The 20012-nt window shown below is 43.2% G+C and overlaps 1 protein-coding gene across 2 annotated transcripts in view; it reads right to left on the bottom strand.

The window, feature by feature from the left end:
- The window catches only part of SIGLEC1 (sialic acid binding Ig like lectin 1), a 147272-nt gene that overhangs the window by 2668 nt on the left and 124592 nt on the right, over positions 1-20012 (bottom strand). The window contains exons 18-20 of one of the 2 annotated variants that reach the window (XM_029594240.1): positions 18829-19083; positions 7113-7412; positions 3986-4091 (exon numbers count right to left, since the gene is read on the bottom strand). In XM_029594240.1, coding sequence (XP_029450100.1) covers positions 3986-4091; positions 7113-7412; positions 18829-19083 — 661 coding nt within the window. The remainder of the gene's footprint in view (positions 1-3985; positions 4092-7112; positions 7413-18828; positions 19084-20012) is intronic. The other variant, XM_029594246.1, reaches the window with a different exon arrangement.

Raw genomic sequence — 20012 nt, 5'->3', positions numbered from 1 at the left:
AGAACTATTTCTTTTTCAGCAGGGAAATGTTTTCAAATTATTTGGTACCTCTGATGTTTTTGTTAGGTTAAAAGAGATCCCCAAAAGAATGATTCAGGGAAGTCCAGTCATAATAACGAAGAGACAGAGCTTCTGTAACTCTGAGTACTACAAACACAAGCATAGAGTACGATGGCAGGTAAGGACTAGGTCCCAGAAAACAATACGGAAGCCGATCCAACGCAGCAGGAATGCGACCAAAACAAAATTAGGCCTGGATTTTCTGAAATCGCACGGCCGTCCATTACTCCTACCATGTGACAGGGCCTGGCCAATGGCACGGATACCCTGTCACATGGTAAGGGCAAAGGGCCATTGGTGCCATTTTTATTAGTGGCAGCTGACGGCCCTGAGAGCGGGAGATGGCTCCCGGGACCCCCACTGGACCACCAGGTACTTGTAAAAAGTTTTGGGGGGGTTCGGGAGGGTGGGGAAAGCTAAGGGAACAGTTTTAAAGGGTCGGGTGGGTTTTTTTGTTTATCGGCTCAGGCACAGCCGTTAAACAAAACCGCGATCGGGCCACACAAAAAAAAATTAATGTTGTGAATCGGTTCCGATTCACATCTCTACCCTTTATGTCTTTCCTTTGCATGGCTTGCCAAAGCACCTCTTGTCAAACCGAGGAGTACAATTCACAGCAAAATACTGGTGCTCCCTCTGTAAGAAATTTGTCATCACACTAGATTTCACTACCACATACCACCCCCAAGGAAACAGACAAGCAGAGTGCACCATCTGGACTCTCAAGACCTTCCTCTGCTCCTACATCAATGAGCATCAGGACAATTGGGCTATTCTCTTACCTTGGTCTGAGTTTGCTCACAATACTCATCTTAATGCAGCCACCGGGTCCCCTCCCTTTCGACCGGTCTATGTGAAACAACTGCTGCCCCCTCTGCCATTACTGGTGATACTGCCCTCTCCAGCAACCCAACTGTCTGCCCAGGATTTGCAAGAACTATAGGCACAGACCACCCTTCTAATCCTGAAAGCTGCTGACAGAGCTAAGAGGACTGTGGATGCTCACAGGAGACCAACTCCTCAATTTAAGATTAGAGAGAGAGCAAATGGCACCTACGCCTGTAGGTTTCATCCATGCACCTGGCCCCATGCTACATTGGATCTTTCTCTGTACTCTGATGACTGGGACCTGTCATATACCAATTAGAGCTGCCAACTATACTAAGGATACATAGCATCTTTCATGTATCATTATTCAAACCACTAGTGTTCTTATGGCCATTGAGGGTACCACCCAAACCACTGGATGCAACCACTGACGGCAACTTAATATACAAGGTTGAAGAAATCTTGGACTCACTCACGCTGCAGGGGCAAAAAAAATGAATACCTTCTGTCATGAAAGAGTTATGCAAGGGTATTAGGCACTCTAGGCAAACTTTCTGCCTTGCGGCCGCCCCCCCCCCCCCCCCAAAAAAAAAAAAACAGGACCTGGCCCCGACCTCCTTGGTCCAAACAATAAAATGAAGAAATAAAAAACATCAATAATTGTAAAACCATACTAGTAAATGGAGTATTTCAAAACAGCAAGTAGAGTGACATCCAATAATTATAAACTAAAAAAAAAAAAAAAGATTGAGCTCCAAAACAAAAATTGAAAACCAGTGCATACATCAAACATTAACACCCAATAATTAAAACTAACAAAATTACCTGGGAACTTTTGATTTTCAGATACCCTGAGATTGTCGTGCGATTAGCTGATGGGGTGGGGGGGGGGGGGGTTGTTGTGCACAAACTTTCTGCTTTTTCTCATATACACACACACACACACACATAATTATACACGTTCATTCTTTCTCACACACAAACACACACAGGTTCTCCCACACATGCACCCACAGGTTCTCCCACACATGCACACTCTACTAAACGCACACTTATACTCTCTTGCTCTCACACCCTCTCTCCCTCACATATACATGCCCTTATTCATTCAAACAGGCCACTTCTCTCCCACAGTTGTACAACTAAAGCTAACCGTTATGGACCAGTGTTGATAAAATAATTGCCTTGAATAGCCACTAGATGGCAGAGCATATGACAAAAGAATATGTGGTATGTTAACTAATGGGAACGTTATGGAGTAAGTGTTTAGTAACTTTCTATGTTGTGTACTCTTTACGAGGGTTGGGAAAAGATCTGATAGAGAGTGTTTTCAGAGTATAAAAATCCATTTCAAAGTTTGGTGGGAGGAGTTGGGAGGACTCCAGCAGGAGAGTGGGAAGCCCAGGATGCCTCTTCTTTGGGAAAAGGCACTTCAGGGGCTATTCCCCTCAAAGGGAAAGACCCAATGCTGAAGAGGTGTTTCTCTTTATGGGGGAAAAAACAGGAACAACAAGGAGATCCAACCTGGATCCTGAAGGAGGAATGGTACATGGTCCCACAGTCTGTGGAAGACCTTGAAAGGAAGAAGTCTCAGAGGGATGAGAGCTTGGGAAACCAGGATATCCCTGGCTACTGTCTGAAGAAGAAGTCAGGAAGCAGTAAGGAAAGAATACAGTGGTTCCTGTAGTGATGAAGAGAGTTATTCTGTGTGTAAATACTGAGTACTTCTGTAATCGAATATGATGGTGATGTTGAGAGGATTGTGATTAACATTGTCCACTGGAGGAAAGAGTAAGTAAGAAGTGATGTGACTCGTGAGAGGACTGTGGGTAACATTTTCTATTATATGTAGAGAGTTGAGAATAAGAAATACTTTTGGAGTATATTTCCTAATAAGAGATGAAGAAGTATACAGTGGATAGGAAACCCATTTGTTAATATACTGTGTTTTTTTGCTAATGCTGCAGCCTGGCTATGGACACCGGTGAGCCCTGAGTCCATCAGAACCTTTTAATAGTTTTGATAACGCTGCTGGTAAACCCAAGAAATGCAAGTTTTGTTTGTTGAAATACCTCCTGGTATGAGACCCTACTTTATTTCAAGGTGGGGATTTGGTAAAAGGACGGGCATCACATTGGAAGGCAAGAGGAAGCAGTCAGAAGCATGCCACATAGAGGATTTTCCCCCTTGTTCACACTTGGCCGCACACTACCCCTGCCTCTGTGCTTGGTCCACTACATCATCAGCTTAACCAGTTATTTATTCTTGAGCCCTACCGAGAGTTTAGAACTCAGCTCCTAAACTGGCACCATGCACCTCTCATGTTATGTGTGCCCTGTCCAGGTTGGGTTACATAAATATTCAATTGTTCATTACATTACATGGATGTGGATAATTTTACTGTGTCCGTGCTTTTAGGACACAATTACTAACATGGCTATGATATAGCCTTAGTGATTATTGCGTTGCTTAATATTCACATTAATTGCTCTTTATTCATGTATTAAGACCCTTGTTGTGTAATAAATCTTCCCCTAAATGACAAAAAGCCAGTATCTTAGGCATTCCATTTAAACACAACCATGTTTCCTCACAAACACAACTATTGTTTCCTCACAAATACAACTATTTCATGCATACGCAGAAGAACTGTATTGATAAAGGTCAAATACTCAAATTTAGAGTCATGGAAATGACAAGTTTAACAATTTGCTCTGAGAACCAATATAAATACACTCAGTGCTGTATTCATTTAAATGGATTAGGTGTATGCACTGAGGGAATCCTAAAGGCTTCTAATTCTGCCAGTTCTTTTCCCACATTGGGATCCTGTTTGAGCAACTGCTTAATTCCAATGACTTGAGTTCATTGGGCTTGAGGACTACTGCCCACCATTTTGAAAAGCTACTGTATAACTCACTTTCACAAAGTATTGACTATTTAAGCAAGCCCTAGACAAGTACTCAACATCTTATGTATTTCTTTTGATTACAAGTATGAAACCAATAATTGTTGATATTTTTCTGGACTTTACTGTACAATAACTTCTTTACTTCAGTTTTTAGTTTCATTAGCTACAGCAAACGGGTAGACTTACTTTTGCCAAATCTTTACTCCCACAAAAACAATGAGTGAGATGAGAGCACATGCAACTACAATAGCAATCCAGGCAATTATCTTGAAAATTCGACCTTCTCGGACAGCTAAAACGAAAGAGAAATCTGCTTAATAGAGACTTTCATAAAACATCAGTTCTTGAAAAAAGGAGAGAGTAGGGTTACAATCAGGAATAACCAGAAAATATATCCCAGAGATATTCCTTAGGCCAGGATTCATCATTCTTCACAGAATGATGAATCCTGTGAAAACGGGGGGCAGGGGGGCGGGCCTGCGAAAGCCCGCAGCCTTCTCACCAAGACGGTGCGCCGGCCGCTGGCTTTCGCACCAAATAGCACCACAGTGAAAGGTGGTGCTAATTGGTGCGCTACTGCCGACGATAATGTTAGTAACATTATCGTCGGCAGCGAAAACACTGCCTACTCCGCCCCCTCCCTACCCCGACTCCTCCCCTCCCCGCCCTATTCGCATGCCGTATTGCGTGCTTAGAAAAATGACCCCCTTAGATTGTTAATTTCAGAGAATATTCAACAAGACTGAAGCAAGAGGGGCAAAGTCACTTTTAGACCTGTAAACTGTATTTTTAATATGTACACTATAATAGGCCTTAGCAACGTACTCACTAAAAGGTGAATTTTAAAATCTCGACACACGCATTGATTAGAAGATGCACAAATATGCCGGGCTTGTCCACACCAAGCAGATTTTAAAAGCCACCCGAATATGCACGAATCTTTCACAGCACGCACATCTCAAATGTTTTAAAAAAGAGGCAGGGTGTGGGCATGGTCTGGGCCGGACATGGGCATTTTGGTAGGGATGTGCATTCATTTTGGACAAATTAGGCAATTTCAACGAAATTGCCTAATTTGTCCTGTTTCGGGAAACCCGAAAAATGAATTAAATTTTTCCGAAATTTCAGAAAAATTTGTTTTTCGGGTTAGTGCACACTAACCCAAAATTCGGGGCGGCTGAAAAAAAAAAGATCCGAACCGTGGGAAACCGAAATTTCCCGCAGCGGGCCGATAAAGAAGGCCGAACCGAAAGGTTCAGCCGAAGCACATCTCTACATTTCGGGGAGTGAAGCTGAGATGCACACATTAATACTTATGCGATCCAGCGCATGCCGAGGCCCCTTGCCATGTAAGTTTATTTCAGCTGTGGATAACGTGTAAGTTAAAAAATAAAAATAGGCAGATCTGTGGGTTTTAAGGGGGGTTTAACTAGGGGGAATGAAGACTATTAAACTAGGGGAGTTTGGAGGACCTCTCTATTAAGTGGGCGAACTGGGGCCAAACTAGTAAAACTGGGAATAGCGTCGGCACATGCCCTTTTAAAATCCCCCGATTTACTCAGTAAAAGTGGCATTTGCGTGCGGGGGCACGCGTCCGCTTAAAATTTGGCGCACATGTGTGCACGGCCATTTATAACATGCTTCCCTGAGCGCAGATTGATGCACCACTGTGTGCGGTTTGAAAGTTACTGTCCCTGATAACGTGATGTAACGTGTACACATTTTAAAAGGGTCTTGCTAAAGGGAGCACAGGCTTTATAATGGGTATGCACGCTGCTTCCTGAGATCCCCATCGCCACAACCAGCCCAAAGTGCAGGGAGGATCCTTCCCCCTTCTAGCACCAATAGAATGTTCCTCTGGCCTCCCGGCACAATAAGACTGATGATCTGATCCGCTGAGCCCTCTCCCTGACCCCTGACAGACAAAAAGTGCGCCTCCAGCACTCTTCAGTCCTTACCTCCACTAGCCAGGTACCCAAAAATATGACCTCTGCCACTTCACAGATCGATCCCACCCCCTTCCCACCCTTGGAATAGCCATTTATCCTTCCTGAAGGACCAGGATTCTTACTGGCAAAAAGGCAGTCCCAGCAGTGCTTCACAGGGATATTTATTTATTTATTTATTTTTAGTTTTTATATACCGATGTTCCTGTATAATATATCATGCTACAGGAGAACACCCTACCAGCACACTAACATTTAACAGTGATAACTGCTAAGGTTCTCATTGTTACCCTATTTGCATATTTTGCATGGTGGTGTGTGCACACTATTTTGTTAGTGTGCACATGCATGCCAGGTTTAGCTTCAATTCTTACTTGTGCTAAATTGTAAGTGATTAGGTTGCTATTTGGCATGCAGACTAAAAGGCTTTAGCGGCCCTTAATGACTCAGTTCTTATTGACATTATGAGGATAATTTTCATTGGCTCGTGAATGGCTAAAGTCTGTACAAATTACATGGAGAGTTTAGCTTGAATTTTCAAAGCAGACTTATGCACATAGGTTCATTTTGAAAATTTGCATGTGTGCGTGAATCCCTGGTGAGGCATTCATGCACATATTTATACCTACTCGTTATCAGATGCAAATATGTGCAAGTAGATTGACGCGTATACTTTCAAAAATCAAAAGTATGCACATGGATGGTTTTCCCACGACTAACTCCGCCCCCTAGAACACCTCTTTCTAGCATATATAAAAGTACAAGCAAAACTGTTTCTGTCTGCACAACCTCCAGGCAATTTTTAAAAGCTCATTTATGTGCTAAAATCCTTTTGAAAATCAGGCTCACTTGTCTCGGGATTTGATTCACGCAAATTCAGGACTTGAATAATGTATAGCCAAACATTAGTTGCAGAATGCCAAGGACAAGAGCATGCATAAAATGAGAGACTCACACAAACCCTTTTGTATGCCCCTGCTCAGAACTACATAACAGTGTAGCTTGATAACATTTTTTTGCATCTGTTTAATAGAAAGATGATCACATAGTTATATGAACATCAGACCATTTTTGTTCATTCTCGTTATTTGCTTTGTTTTTAATCAGATCTTGAAGTATTCTTGTGTTTGTAGTTCTGTTTTCACACCTAGAAAAGCTGGATCACAGATTTTGTTATGCTTTTGAGGGGGAATGGCTCTTGCACCTCCATTAAAATAACATTTCCATGTATCAAAAAGTATGCAGAAAAGACTTAGTATTATGTTATTGTCTTATACGATGACAGTACCCAGCCCGACCGACTGAAGTAGTCTTTAGCATATGATTATTCACTGTAAATGCAAAATTATCACTGAACTTTTATTTACCCTGGGCACTGAAGAATAGAGACATTGCTGTGGTTCCTAAAGAATTGCTCGCTGTACACACATACTCTGCAGAATCTTCCGGCTTTGCATCCTTCATCTCCAGTTGCAAGGAGTTATAGGAAGAGGACATGCTGAACCTCTGATTCCATGCTGTATGCAAGCTTGTGGAAGCAACAATCATGTCTTTTTTGTACAGGGTTAGTTTAGATGGGGGATCACTGTCCACTGTACACAGAATGATGCCCACTTGTCTTCCCTGGGTCTCCACAAATGAAGTCATCCTTAAATTCCTTGGGGCATCTAAACGATTAAAATAAAATTAGATTTGGAATGCCTTTGTAATAATGACTTAATTTCTGATTTATAACCAATAAGTAGAAATTCCACTCTGCTTGCCTTAGAGTGTTTACAAGCCCCAAACTTTGTTAACGAAATCATTTAAAGTTTTAAAACTGAATGTTCATCATAAATAAGTTCAAGGATTGCATTATTTGTTTTGAATGACTAATATCCCAAGGAACGTTGGTATGTAATCATCGGTCATTCAAGAAAAGGTCTTATCTCAACGGAACATCATTCTTCATGAAGTTTTTTTTTTAATATGCTGCATTCTGCCATGATCAACAAGATTATGTCACCACAAAAGTTTATCCTTGGCTTAATCGCACTACCCACACTTAGGAAGCTCGGGAAGTCAAAAGGTGCCTTTTGCTTCATTGGATGGATTCTCTAGCGGGTTTGACAAACAGGAAGAAACCTCACAAGATCATCCCTCTAGTGTTGTCAAGCCTTTTTGAGACACAGGCTCTCTTCATCGCAGGAATCAACGCCCATATCGATGTTATCCATCAGCAGCAGATGACAATTTCTGGCACAAACCACTTACATGGTTGTAAATAGCATTGGATTGGCAATGCTTAATCTCTCACATATGACATTGACACCAATACAGGAACAAGTGTTAAATCATGGGATATCCTTTGTACCAACAGTGATATTCAACCTGCATGAGAGCCACATTAGTTTACATCAATTTTTTTGGACTCTACAGACCAAGTTATTTTTTTCCCAGATCCCAAGTGCTAATCCAAATACATGCTAATCCAAACATGTCACTAATCCATCCATGTTCTCACTGGCTCCCACCAGGTCCTATAGACCCACATATTTTCACTTTCCAGAATTTACTTCATTTAAGTCTGGAGAATTTGGAATGATGCCTGGTCAAATCTTTTACAATTTATCATCTCAAGAGAAGGAGGCATTATGTTTGTTGACCAACAACTGTGATATCATCGAAAAGCGTGCAGATACGGGGAGTGCTATCATGATCATGGATGTACAGATGTATACATCTGAAATGAATAGACAACTGAGCAACACTCAGTTTTATAAGCAATTACTGGAATATCCATCCCGGATTTTGAAGCATCAGATCAACCGTTTACTTGATTATGTATCTGAGATTGTTGTTTTGACAAACAAATAACTGGCTTTCTAAATTCTTACAAGTCAAACATCCGAGGATTCCGTTCCTGTATGGTGTACTTAAAATCCTTCCGTCCGATTGTGTCAGCAAACGCCTCTTTATTGGAACCTCTGGTGGTTTTTTTAGACATATTCCTTCAACCTCAAGTTCAACTTGCCACCTCATATGTACAAGACACGACTCATATGGTCAGAAAGCTATCTGAAGTGACCACATTACCACAGCAACCTTATTTAGTACGTTTGGACATGGAGTCACTTTACACTAATATTCCTCATGCAGCAGCGTTGAAAGTTGTTCAGGCAACTTTGAACAGCCTTCCTCAACCTCAGCAGATACCGGTGACATTTCTAATGGAGATTGCAGACTCTCTGCAATAACCATTTTATATTCGAGTCACATCATTATCATCAGAAACAGGGTGTGGCAATGGGCTCCCTCGTTGCCCCAGACATAGCAAACTTGTGTGTCTCATGGTTCAAGGAACAGTATGGGCCGGATTTTCAAAAGGTTATGTGTGTAAATCGCCTTGCGCGCCCCGGGCCTATTTTCAAAAGGCCCGGCGACGTGCGTAAAGCCCCAGGATGCGCGCATGACTGGGGCTTTTCTGAATGAGTGGGACGGGGATGGGGCAGATGGTCCGGGGGCTTGGCTGGCCGGTCCGGAGGCGGCCCACGAGGCGTGGCCAAGGACTCCAGCACAGGGGGGGTCATGCGCCGGCAGTCGGCTGGCAGGCATAACTTCCAAAACAAAGGTACGGGGGGGGGGGGTTCTTTAGGGCTGGGGGAGCGGGACAGGGAGGGGAAAGGAGGGGAAGGTGGGGGAGGAAGGAAAGTTCCCTCCGAGGCAGCTCCAATTTCGGAAAGGCCTCGGAGGCAACGGGGAAAGCCAGCGGGGCTCCCCGAGGGCTCGGCGCACGCAATTTGCACTAGTGTGCACCCCCTTGCGTGTACCGACCCCTGATTTTATAACATGCGTGTGGCTACGTGCGTATGTTATAAAATCAGGCGTACATTTGTGCATGCCAGATTGCACACACAAATATACACCCGCGCGTATGTTTTAAAATCTGCCCCTATGTATATCATTCTTTTTTCAACAACTTCATTCTCTGGAGCCGACACACTGATGATATCTTTTTCATCTGGACCAATACAGAGGCACATTTATATCAGTTACATCAATGGCTAAACAACACCTGTGATACAAATTTGCATTTCACCATTTCTTTTGACTCTAAACAACTGCCAGTCCTAGATATTCTTATTTGTCATCGTGACATAAGAATTACCACTACTCTGTTCCATAAACCAATTGAAAAAAACAATTTATTGAGATTTCAGAGGTATCACCCTAAATCCTTCAAATAGGGACTACGGGTTAATCAATTTTTTAGGCCACTGCAGATATGCACAGATCTAGATGACTTTAATTACCAGTCAGCAGATTTCACCTATAGGTTTCTACAGCAAGGGTACCCCAGGATATCCATACATAATGCGTATTTGAGAGCCAGATTTGCAGATAGGGATCAGCTACATCAGTATAAGGTTAAACATTGACTATCTAATACTATGGTATGTGTCTTAATGCTACTCCAATAAGGCTCATGAAATCATCAAGTTAATAAAACGCTACTGGCATGTCCTAAGTCATCATCCTGTTTTCAGAGATCTACCCCTTTCTTTATTCACCCAGGGCACCAATATTAGGGACTGATTTGTTCAAACCATATTCATCACATAATTTTTCTCCAGGACATTACAGTTATGGGTCATGTGACGTGTGCAACTACCATCATGGCGGCACCCATACTCGGGAAGAGTCATACAGAGTCGAAGGCACACTGATTGAAAATTGTGTGTGGTCATTTACCTTATCCAGTGTACCTGTCCATATATTTATGTGGGACATACATCTAGAAAGATCAGAACATGTTTGATTAAGCATCAGAATCATCTTAACAACAAAGAAGTTCTCGCCCCGATGGTGGTTCATTGTATGTTGCAAAATCATTTGTTTTCTGAACTGCAATGGACAATATTGGAACAAGTACAAGTGCCCATGCATGGGGGAGATCTGCTTTCCATTCTAAACAAACGAGAACAATGCTGGATATTCTCTCTGGGTTTGGTATCACCTGCAGGATTACATGACCATTTCAACTGACTGTGACTGTGATAACTTCTTTTGTGACATGGTCTTTTTTTTTTTTTTTGAGTTTTTTCACTTCTTTTCCTATGGTTTTGGCATTTAAAATGGCCATGGTACAGGCGTTCTGTTCAGCTGACTCTCAGTAAGCACCAGCGAGGCATCAGAGGGTTTCACTCACCTCTCAAGATAAGTTTTCAAAAATGTACAAATAAGTGAGTGTAATAATTTTGATGTGGTGTGGAAGTCTTTATTGTTCAATGCTACTAATTTGTATGTTTCCACAAGTTCTGTCCATTATTTGCATTTCCCCTTTTTTTTCCTCTGATAATGATATGGCTAATTGTTAAGTACAGAATGCAATCTCTCAATTACATTTCTTATCTTTAGAAATGAAGTAAAATAATTAAATGTCCACTATTTAGGAGATATTTGGATCACATCCTACTTCCTGAATCAGAGAGCAGATGGCTCTCGAAATGCTGCAGCATCGGAGGACAATGTTTTTTTCAACAATCAGCAAAGCTTAGCACCGAGGACCTTTCCAACAGAGTCCAAATAACGTTCATGATTCTACCAACTATCAGAATACTGCTGCCAGTATTCAAAATGGTGCCGATCGCCTTTGCCCTCACTATGTCACAGGGGCTGACCGTCGGTACCTGTGACATAGTGAGGGCAAAGGCGATCGGCGCCATTTTGAGTACTGGTATCTGACGGCCAGAGTGCAGGAGGTCACTCCCTGACCCCCACTGGACTTTTGGCAAGTCTTGTGGGGGTCAGGAGGCCCCCCCAAGCTGGCCAAAAGTCCCTGGGGATCCAACGGGGGTCCCGGAGCGACCTCCTGCACTCCGGCCGTCCGATGCCAGTACTCAAAATGGCGCCGATAGCCTTTGCCCTCACTATGTCACAGGGGCTGACCGTCGGTACCTGTGACATAGTGAGGGCAAAGGCGATCGGCGCCATTTTGAGTACTGGTATCTGATGGCCGGCGTGCAGGAGGTCGCTCCCAGACCCCCACTGGACTTTTGGCAAGTCTTGTGGGGGTCAGGAGGCCCCCCCAAGCTGGCCAAAAGTCCCTGGGGTCCAATGGGGGTCCCAGAGTGACCTCCTGCACTCCGGCCGTCCGATGCCATTACTCAAAATGGTGCCGATAGCCTTTGCCCATACTATGTCACAGGGGCTACCGGTGCCATTGGTCAGCCCCTGTCACATGGTAGGAGCACAAGATGGCGCCGATGGCCATGTGACAGGGGCTGACCAATGGCACCGGTAGCCCCTGTGACAAAGGCTATTGGCACCATGATGAAACCGGCAGCGAGGGTGTGAGTGCAGGGGATGGCTCCCGGAACCCCCGCTGGACCACCAGGGAGTTTTGGTAAGTCTTGGGGGGGTTCAGGAGGGTGGGGGGTTTGTTTAAATTTTTATTTAGGCGGCCGTATAATTCGGGGAAGATTCGTGTATTCGTGGGGAATCGCGATACGTTTCGCTTCCCCACGAATACTACGAATAGTGTAATATACGTTGCGGATCGCCAATACGGCGAAAACGAATGCACACCCCTAGCATTTCGATCTATTAATCTTTACTGGATAACACATACTTTTAGTTCTTAGTTCAAATACCTATTAAAAATCTTTGCTAGGGACTAAGCGCACCTTACCTTATCTTTAGGATTTTAATTAATCAGAGAGAATGGCTTTAATTTAATGCAACAATTGTGGTGCTTATGTCCCAAGGCCTACCATTTGGAGAACCAAGGGCTGTCCCTTTTGCCTTCTTCTATCCATTAAAATGGAGCTGATCCATCTAAGGGAGCAATTGGCCAGGATTCAATTAACCTCCCCTTCCTTGAAACATCCATCTGTCACCCATCTCCCACAGCGGTTACAGAATCCCAGGATAAAATGTTTTACAGTGGGCTCTGGTAAAACTAGATATGTGACAATCAAGCACCCACCTTCCCCAAGTTTACAGCAACCTGTATCTCAACCCCCACTCCCACAGAGTTATCAGACATCCAGGATTCAAAAAACCAGAATCAACTGGATAACAGTAGGCTCTGGCAGAATAAGACCTGTGAAGGCCATGTGAAGTGAAAATAACAAACTCAATCAGCTCAAAAAAACAGAAAAGGTTCCTAGGAAGTGCAACATAGCAAGGGAGAAAAGTTGAAAAGCTATGACTACAAATGCTCACAGTTTGGGCAATAAAATGCCAGGCCTGCAGGCCTTAATGGTGGAGGCAGACTTGGACATTGTTGCTGTCATGGAGACATGGTTCACAGATTCTCATGACTGGGATATGGCCATACTAGGCTGTAACTTGTTAAGGAATGACAGAAAGGACAAAAAAGGGGGAAAGAGTAGCACTTTATGTAAAAAATAATATCCAAGCAACTGAACTGCAAGGAAAGTGCGGTAGAGAAGAAGCATTATTGGCCGTCCTAAAAAAAGATGACTATACATCCATTTTTACTGGAGTGGTATAAAGGCTTCCGACTCAAACGGAAGAACTAGACAGAGATCTGATCAAAGACATTATAAAGGTGGGAAAGAAGGGGGAAGTGTTGACTGTTGGTGACTTTAATCTGCCGAATGTGGACTGGAGAATCCCTTCTGCAGAATCTAACAGAAGTAGAGAGATAGTGGATGCTCTGTAAGGGACTCTGTTCAAACAAATGGTAATGGAACCCATGAGGGAGGGAGTTATACTTGACCTAGTGCTCATTAATGGGGCTAATGTCACTAATGTCCCAGAGGGTGCCCACCTCAGCACCAGTGATCATCAAACAGAATGGTTTGATATTGCAAATAGGATCCGGAGAAGTCACACAAAGACCCCAGTTTTGAACTTCAAAAAAATAGACTTTGTAGAAATGTGGAAATATCTGGAGACAGAATTGGAAGACTGGGAGAAAATGGGAGAGGTCAAACAACAGTGGGCCAAACTAAAAGGAGCAATTACAAAAGCAACAAATAATCAAAAGTAAGAGAAATAAGAATCCAATCTGGTTCACAAAGGAGGTGGCTGATGTAATAAAAGCAAAAAAAGCAACTTTTAAGAAATATAAAGGATCACAAAAAGGGGAACACAGGAAGGATTATCTGGCGAAACTGAGGGAGATGAAAAAAGTAATCAAGAAATCAAAGTCAGGCAGAAGAAAGGATTGCCAAGGAGATAAAGCGATGTGACAAAACATTTTTCAGATATATCGGAGAAAGGAGAAAGGTCCATAGTGGTATAGTGAAATTGAAAGGGGATAAGGATCAATGGGTGGAGAGAGATGAAGTTAGTATAGCTGTGTTTAAAAAAGGATTGGATAAGTTCTTGGAGGAGAAGTCCATTACCTGCTATTAAGTTCACTTAGAGAATAGCCACTGCCATTAGCAATGGTTACACGGAATAGACTTAGTTTTTGGGTACTTGCCAGGTTCTTATGGCCTGGATTGGCCACTGTTGGAAACAGGATGCTGGGCTTGATGGACCCTTGGTCTGACCCAGTATGGCATTTTCTTATGTTCTTATGTTCTTAATTAGCAGAAATATTAAACAAATACTTCAGTTCAGTGTTCACTAAGGAAGACCCTGGAGGGAGACAAAATGGCCGCCGACGAGTGAGCAGCGGAAAACGGAGCTCCGTGGCGATTTCGCTTTTCTTTTCTCTAAAAAAAGATTTCCTATTACATTTTCCTTAAAATTCGTTTGTGGTACCATGCCACATACGAAACGTAAGGCGAAAATTAAAGAACTTACCTCTACCCCGATTCAAACTTTACATCAGCCACGGATAGAGGAGCTTTTCGCTGGCCTGTTGCAGCAAACGCCGGAAGGAGGGGCCGCTGGAGGAGACGACGGAGAGCAGCCGTTGTGCCTTCTGGCCACAGAAATATCTTTGAGCCCCGGCGCGCCAAAAACCCCTGAGGCACCGCTTAAGAAACTAGAGACCGATGCTAACATCTCTGCACTGCTGGAGAACAAAACAACTCTCCAGGTAGGAGAAGCCCAGAGAGGAAGGGAAGGATTTCCAAATTCCTCGGTGAGTTTAGAGGAATCTAACTCCGGGACCCTACGGGTTGGTAAACCTCAGGAAATCAGTGAAGGTAACTCTTTTTTCTTGAAGCCTGAAATGAGGAAAGAGAAAGAAATGCGGGTTGTTTGCGACTCTTCTCACTCCATAACCCCCAATGTGACTTTGGAACATATACTAAATGCCATTTCTACTATGGAAAAATCTATTGCTTCCCTAACTGTTACAGTCAGGGAAAGTATTGACTTAAGTCATGGATTGGAAAAAAGGCTGGAGAAAACTGAATCCATAACATCTGTATTGGAAAATAAAACAACAGAAATAGAAAAGATTCAGATGAACCTGATTAAATCTGAGTCTATACAAATGACTAAAATGGAAAATCTGGAAAATCTTGTTAAAAGGAACAACATAAGAATTTTAAATGTTCCTAAGATGAGATTATTGTCACACCGTGAATTGCTTAGATGTTATTTCATAAATGTTTTAAAATTCGTTGAGCAGGATATTCCTAAAATAAAAAGAATATACTATATACCCCAGCCAAATGAAGGAAAATCTCGATTAGATCACAGGGAGAATATGGAGGATTCCTATGATTTAACTAACATTCTGGAAAAATCCTTTGAACTGGAAGTGAAGGAGAGAGCTACTCTATTTGTCCAATTAGATTCATCTGTGAAAAGAGATGTGATTCTGAAGTTGTTTTTTCGAAATCAGAATCAAAAATTTTAAGGTTTTACCGTGAAAGTTTTCCCTGACCTCACTAAAATAACTCAGCTGAGAAGAAGACGATTCCTGGAAATGCGGGGAGAGGTTGTGTCCAGAGGGGGGAAATTTCTTTTGCGATTTCCATGTCAATGTTTAATCATATATAAAGATTCCAGGTATAAGTTCAAAGAGCCGGAACAATTACGTATATATCTCGATTCTCATTCCAGTCAACCTGAGGGGAATTAGGCATATAGAAATGTGCACAGGTTAACTCAGAAGCTTATGTTTAATGTTTAAGATTACCTTTAATTTTCTGCTTTTTATTTCAAATTGTCTCTCCCCCATTTCTTATAATTTTTTTGGGCTAAATGGAAGGGATGTTTTCTTTTTACAATATATTTGTTTCTTCATAATAATTGCCTTTCCCTTACTATTGTGAAATGCTGATATTTATCTGTAAAGATTTGTGAAAATTCAATAAATAGATAATAAAAAAAAAGGAAGACCCTGGAGAAGGACTGTAACTTGTTATCAAGACTGTAGAAGGGGGTGGAGTAGATGAAACTCCATTTTTGGAAGATAATGTATGGGAAGAGCTAAGAAAAATGAAAGTGGACAAAGCCATGGGGCCTTGTGAGTTTCACCCCAGAATACTGAGGGAACTCAGAGATGTGCTGGTGGGTCCACTGTGTGATCTGTTCAATAGATCCCTGGAAAAGGGTATAGTGCCTAGGGACTGGAGAAGAGTGGTGGTGGTCCCGCTTCACATCTACTCCACCCCCTTCTACAGCAGAGAAGAGGCTGGAAACTACAGGCCGGTTAGCATCACCTCCATGGTGGGAAAATTAATGGAGACTCTGCTGAAAGAAAGGATAGTGAACTATCTACAATCAGGTGGGTTGGTCGATCAGAAGTAGCATGCATTCACCAAGGTAAGGTCCTGTTAGATTAATCTAATTGATTTCTTTGATTGGGTGACCAGAGAACTGAATCAGGGAAGAGCGCTTGATATAATTTATTTGGATTTTAGTAAAGCTTTTGATACAGTCCCACATAGAAGACTCATCAACAAAATGAGAAGCTTGGGAGTCAGCTCCAAGGTGATGGCGTGGATTACAAACTGGTTGATAGATAGAAGACAATGGGTGATGGTAAATGGAACCTACTCTGATGAGAGAATGGTGTTAAGTGAAGTGCCACAGGGATCGGTGTTGAGACCAGTTCTGTTCAACATCTTCGTGAACGACATTGCGGAAGGATAGAAGGTAAAGTTTGTCTATTTGCAGATGATACTAAGATCTGCAACAGAGTGGACAAGCCGGAAGGAGTAGAGAGAATGAGACAGGACTTAAGGAAGCTGGAAGAGTGGTCGAAGATATGGCAGCTGGGATTCAATGCCAAGAAGTGCAGAGTCATGCACAGAGTCATGCACAGAGTCATGTGGTAATCCGAAAGAACCATATGCGTTGGGTGGTGAAGGGCTGATGGGCATGGAGCAGGAGAGAAACCTTGGGGTGATAGTGTCTAATGACCTGAAGTTGACAAAGCTGTGTGACACCACAATAGCCAAAGCCAAAAGAATGCTAGGCTGCATAGAGAGAAAATGGAAGTGATAATCCTCTTGTACAGGTCCTTGGTGAAGCCTCACCTGGAGTACTGTTTTCAGTTCTGGAGACTGTGTATCTCAAAGGAGACAGAGACAGGATGGAGGTGGTTCAGAGAAAGGCGACCAAAATGGTGGGTGGTCTCCATCGAATGACTTATAAGGAGAAGTTGAAGAACCTGAATATGTATACCTTGTAGGAGAGGAGGAGCAGGGCCGATATGATACAGACCTTCAAATACTTGAAAGGTTTTAATGATCCATGGTCGTCAACAAACCTTTTCCATTGGAAACAATTTAGTAGAACTAGGGGTCACAATTTGAAACTCCAGGGAGGAAGACTTAGAACCAATGTCAGGAGATATTTCTTCACTGAGAGGGTGGTGGATGCCTGGAATGCCCTTCCAGAGGAAGTGGTGAAGACTAAAACAGTGAAGGATTTTAAACGGGCATGGGATAAACACTGTGGATCCCTAAAGGCTAGAGGATGGGAATAAATAAAAAAGCTTGAGGTTAACCTGTATGAAGTGGCAGTTACTACCTTGGGAAGCTTGCTCGGCAGACTACATGGACCATTTTGGTCTTTTTCTGCCATCATTACTAGAGATGTGAATCGTGTCCTCGATCGTCTTAATGATCGATTTCGGCTGGGAGGGGGAGGGAATCGTATTGTTGCCGTTTGGGGGGGTAAAATATCGTGAAAAATCGTAAAATCGCAAAACCGGCACATTAAAACCCCCTAAAACCCACCCCCGACCCTTTAAATTAAATCCCCCACCCCCAATGACTTAAATAACCTGGGGGTCCAGCGGCGGTCCGGAACGGGCTCCTGCTACTGAATCTTGTTGTCTTCAGCCGGCGCCATTTTCCAAAATGGCGCCGAAAAATGGCGGCGGCCATAGACGAACACGATTGGACGGCAGGAGGTCCTTCCGGACCCCAGCTGCACTTTTGGCAAGTCTTGTGGGGGTCAGGAGGCCCCCCCCCAAGCTGGCCAAAAGTTCCTGGAGGTCCAGCGGGGGTCAGGGAGCGATTTCCCGCCGCGAATCGTTTTCCGTACGGAAAATGGCGCCGGCAGGAGATCGACTGCAGGAGGTCGTTCAGCGAGGCGCCGGAACCCTCGCTGAACGACCTCCTGCAGTCGATCTCCTGCCGGCGCCATTTTCCGTACGGAAAACGATTCGCGGCGGGAAATCGCTCCCTGACCCCCGCTGGACCTCCAGGAACTTTTGGCCAGCTTGGGGGGGGCCTCCTGACCCCCACAAGACTTGCCAAAAGTCCAGCGGGGGTCCGGAAGGACCTCCTGCCGTCCAATCGTGTTCGTCTATGGCCGCCGCCATTTTTCGGCGCCATTTTGGAAAATGGCGCCGGCTGAAGACAACAAGATTCAGTAGCAGGAGCCCGTTCCGGACCGCTGCCGTTCCGGACCGCCGCTGGACCCCCAGGTTATTTAAGTCATTTGGGGGGGGGGTTCGGGAGGGTGGGGGATTTAATTTAAAGGGTCGGGGGTGGGTTTTAGGGGATTTTAGTGTGCCGGCTCACGATTCTAACGATTTATAACGATAAATCGTTAGAATCTCTATTGTATTGTGTTCCATAACGGTTTAAGACGATATTAAAATTATCGGACGATAATTTTAATCGTCCTAAAACGATTCACATCCCTAATCATTACTATGTTACTATGTAGTGCAGCAACAAAAATAAGTGAATATTGGAGAGAACTTACAAAGCACGTTCAGAGTGATCAGCGACGAGGTACTGTTTCCCTTACTGTGCTTTACCATGCAATGGTAAGATCCAGTGTCAGTACCGTCCACTGTATAGAAGAGCAATGAACTTTCAGGGCCCTCCTTAAACTGCCTGCTGTTCTTGTACCAGACGTAGTTGACTCTTCCTTGCATTTTACCAATGACCAAACAAGTCAGATTCACGGTGTTGCCTTCTTGTACTTCTGTGGTTGGAGCCACCACAATCTTTGCAGCTGAATAGGGAAAGAATAAAAGCATTAGTAAATTATGCAGAGCACAGTAGGAGTTGAACCTCAGGCAGTCCTCTTTCCTGCTTGGCTTGAGGCACCGTGTCAGATAGCATGGAACATGCATAAAGGATTATTTTCTGCTTTGGGTGAAGCTGTGCAGAATGAACCTGTGTAAGTGATTTCAGTCAAATAAGAAGTGTAGTATCCTTCATAAAAGCACTGTCTTCATGTGTCTTACTGTTACATTCTTATCACATTTCAAGGTTCCATGGGTGATTAGGGCCATGTAATATGTTGTTTTGGGGTTTTTATTTTGGGGGGGGGGGGTAATTGTCACAGGGATTTACACACATAAACCCCAGTTTTATGCACATAAATGGCCTTTAGAAAATTGCCTGGGGGGGTTGTTCACATAAAAATGTGTGCAAAAACCATTTCACATGTACTTTAAGAGCACTAAAAAGAGGATATTCTGAGGGGCAAGGTTGGGCCAGAGACAGTACTTTTGCTTTTTGAAAGTATGTACATAAATATACACTCACAAAGTTGCACTTCTCCTAAGCAAGTGTAACTTTGTGTGTGTATGCTGGCACTTGTTATGCGCACACCCATAAATTTTCAAAATGGATTTATGTACATAAGTCAGCTTTGAAACTTCTGGCTAAGGTTTATGGCTAAAAAATATCCTTACTGGTAAATTTTAAAAGGAACGCGCACACATCTCATTTTATAAAGTATGCGTGTATGAGTGAGTGAAAGAGAGAGAGAGAGAAAGAGTGCAATGTACAAATCAACTCCTTTTTATAAGGACTAAAATTCTTTAGTGATGTCAATTTTACAATGAATACCTCTAAATGTGTCTGAAACACCACCACCCCTAACCCCAATCCACTTCCCAAAAACCACCCCGATTCATAGTGCCCCTCTGCAAT

This window comes from Rhinatrema bivittatum, chromosome 1 (genome assembly GCF_901001135.1).
Source record: "Rhinatrema bivittatum chromosome 1, aRhiBiv1.1, whole genome shotgun sequence".
NCBI classification, from domain to species: domain Eukaryota; kingdom Metazoa; phylum Chordata; class Amphibia; order Gymnophiona; family Rhinatrematidae; genus Rhinatrema; species Rhinatrema bivittatum.
The sequence above is the reverse complement of the archived record's forward strand: the minus strand, read 5'-3'. Positions and strand labels throughout refer to the sequence as shown.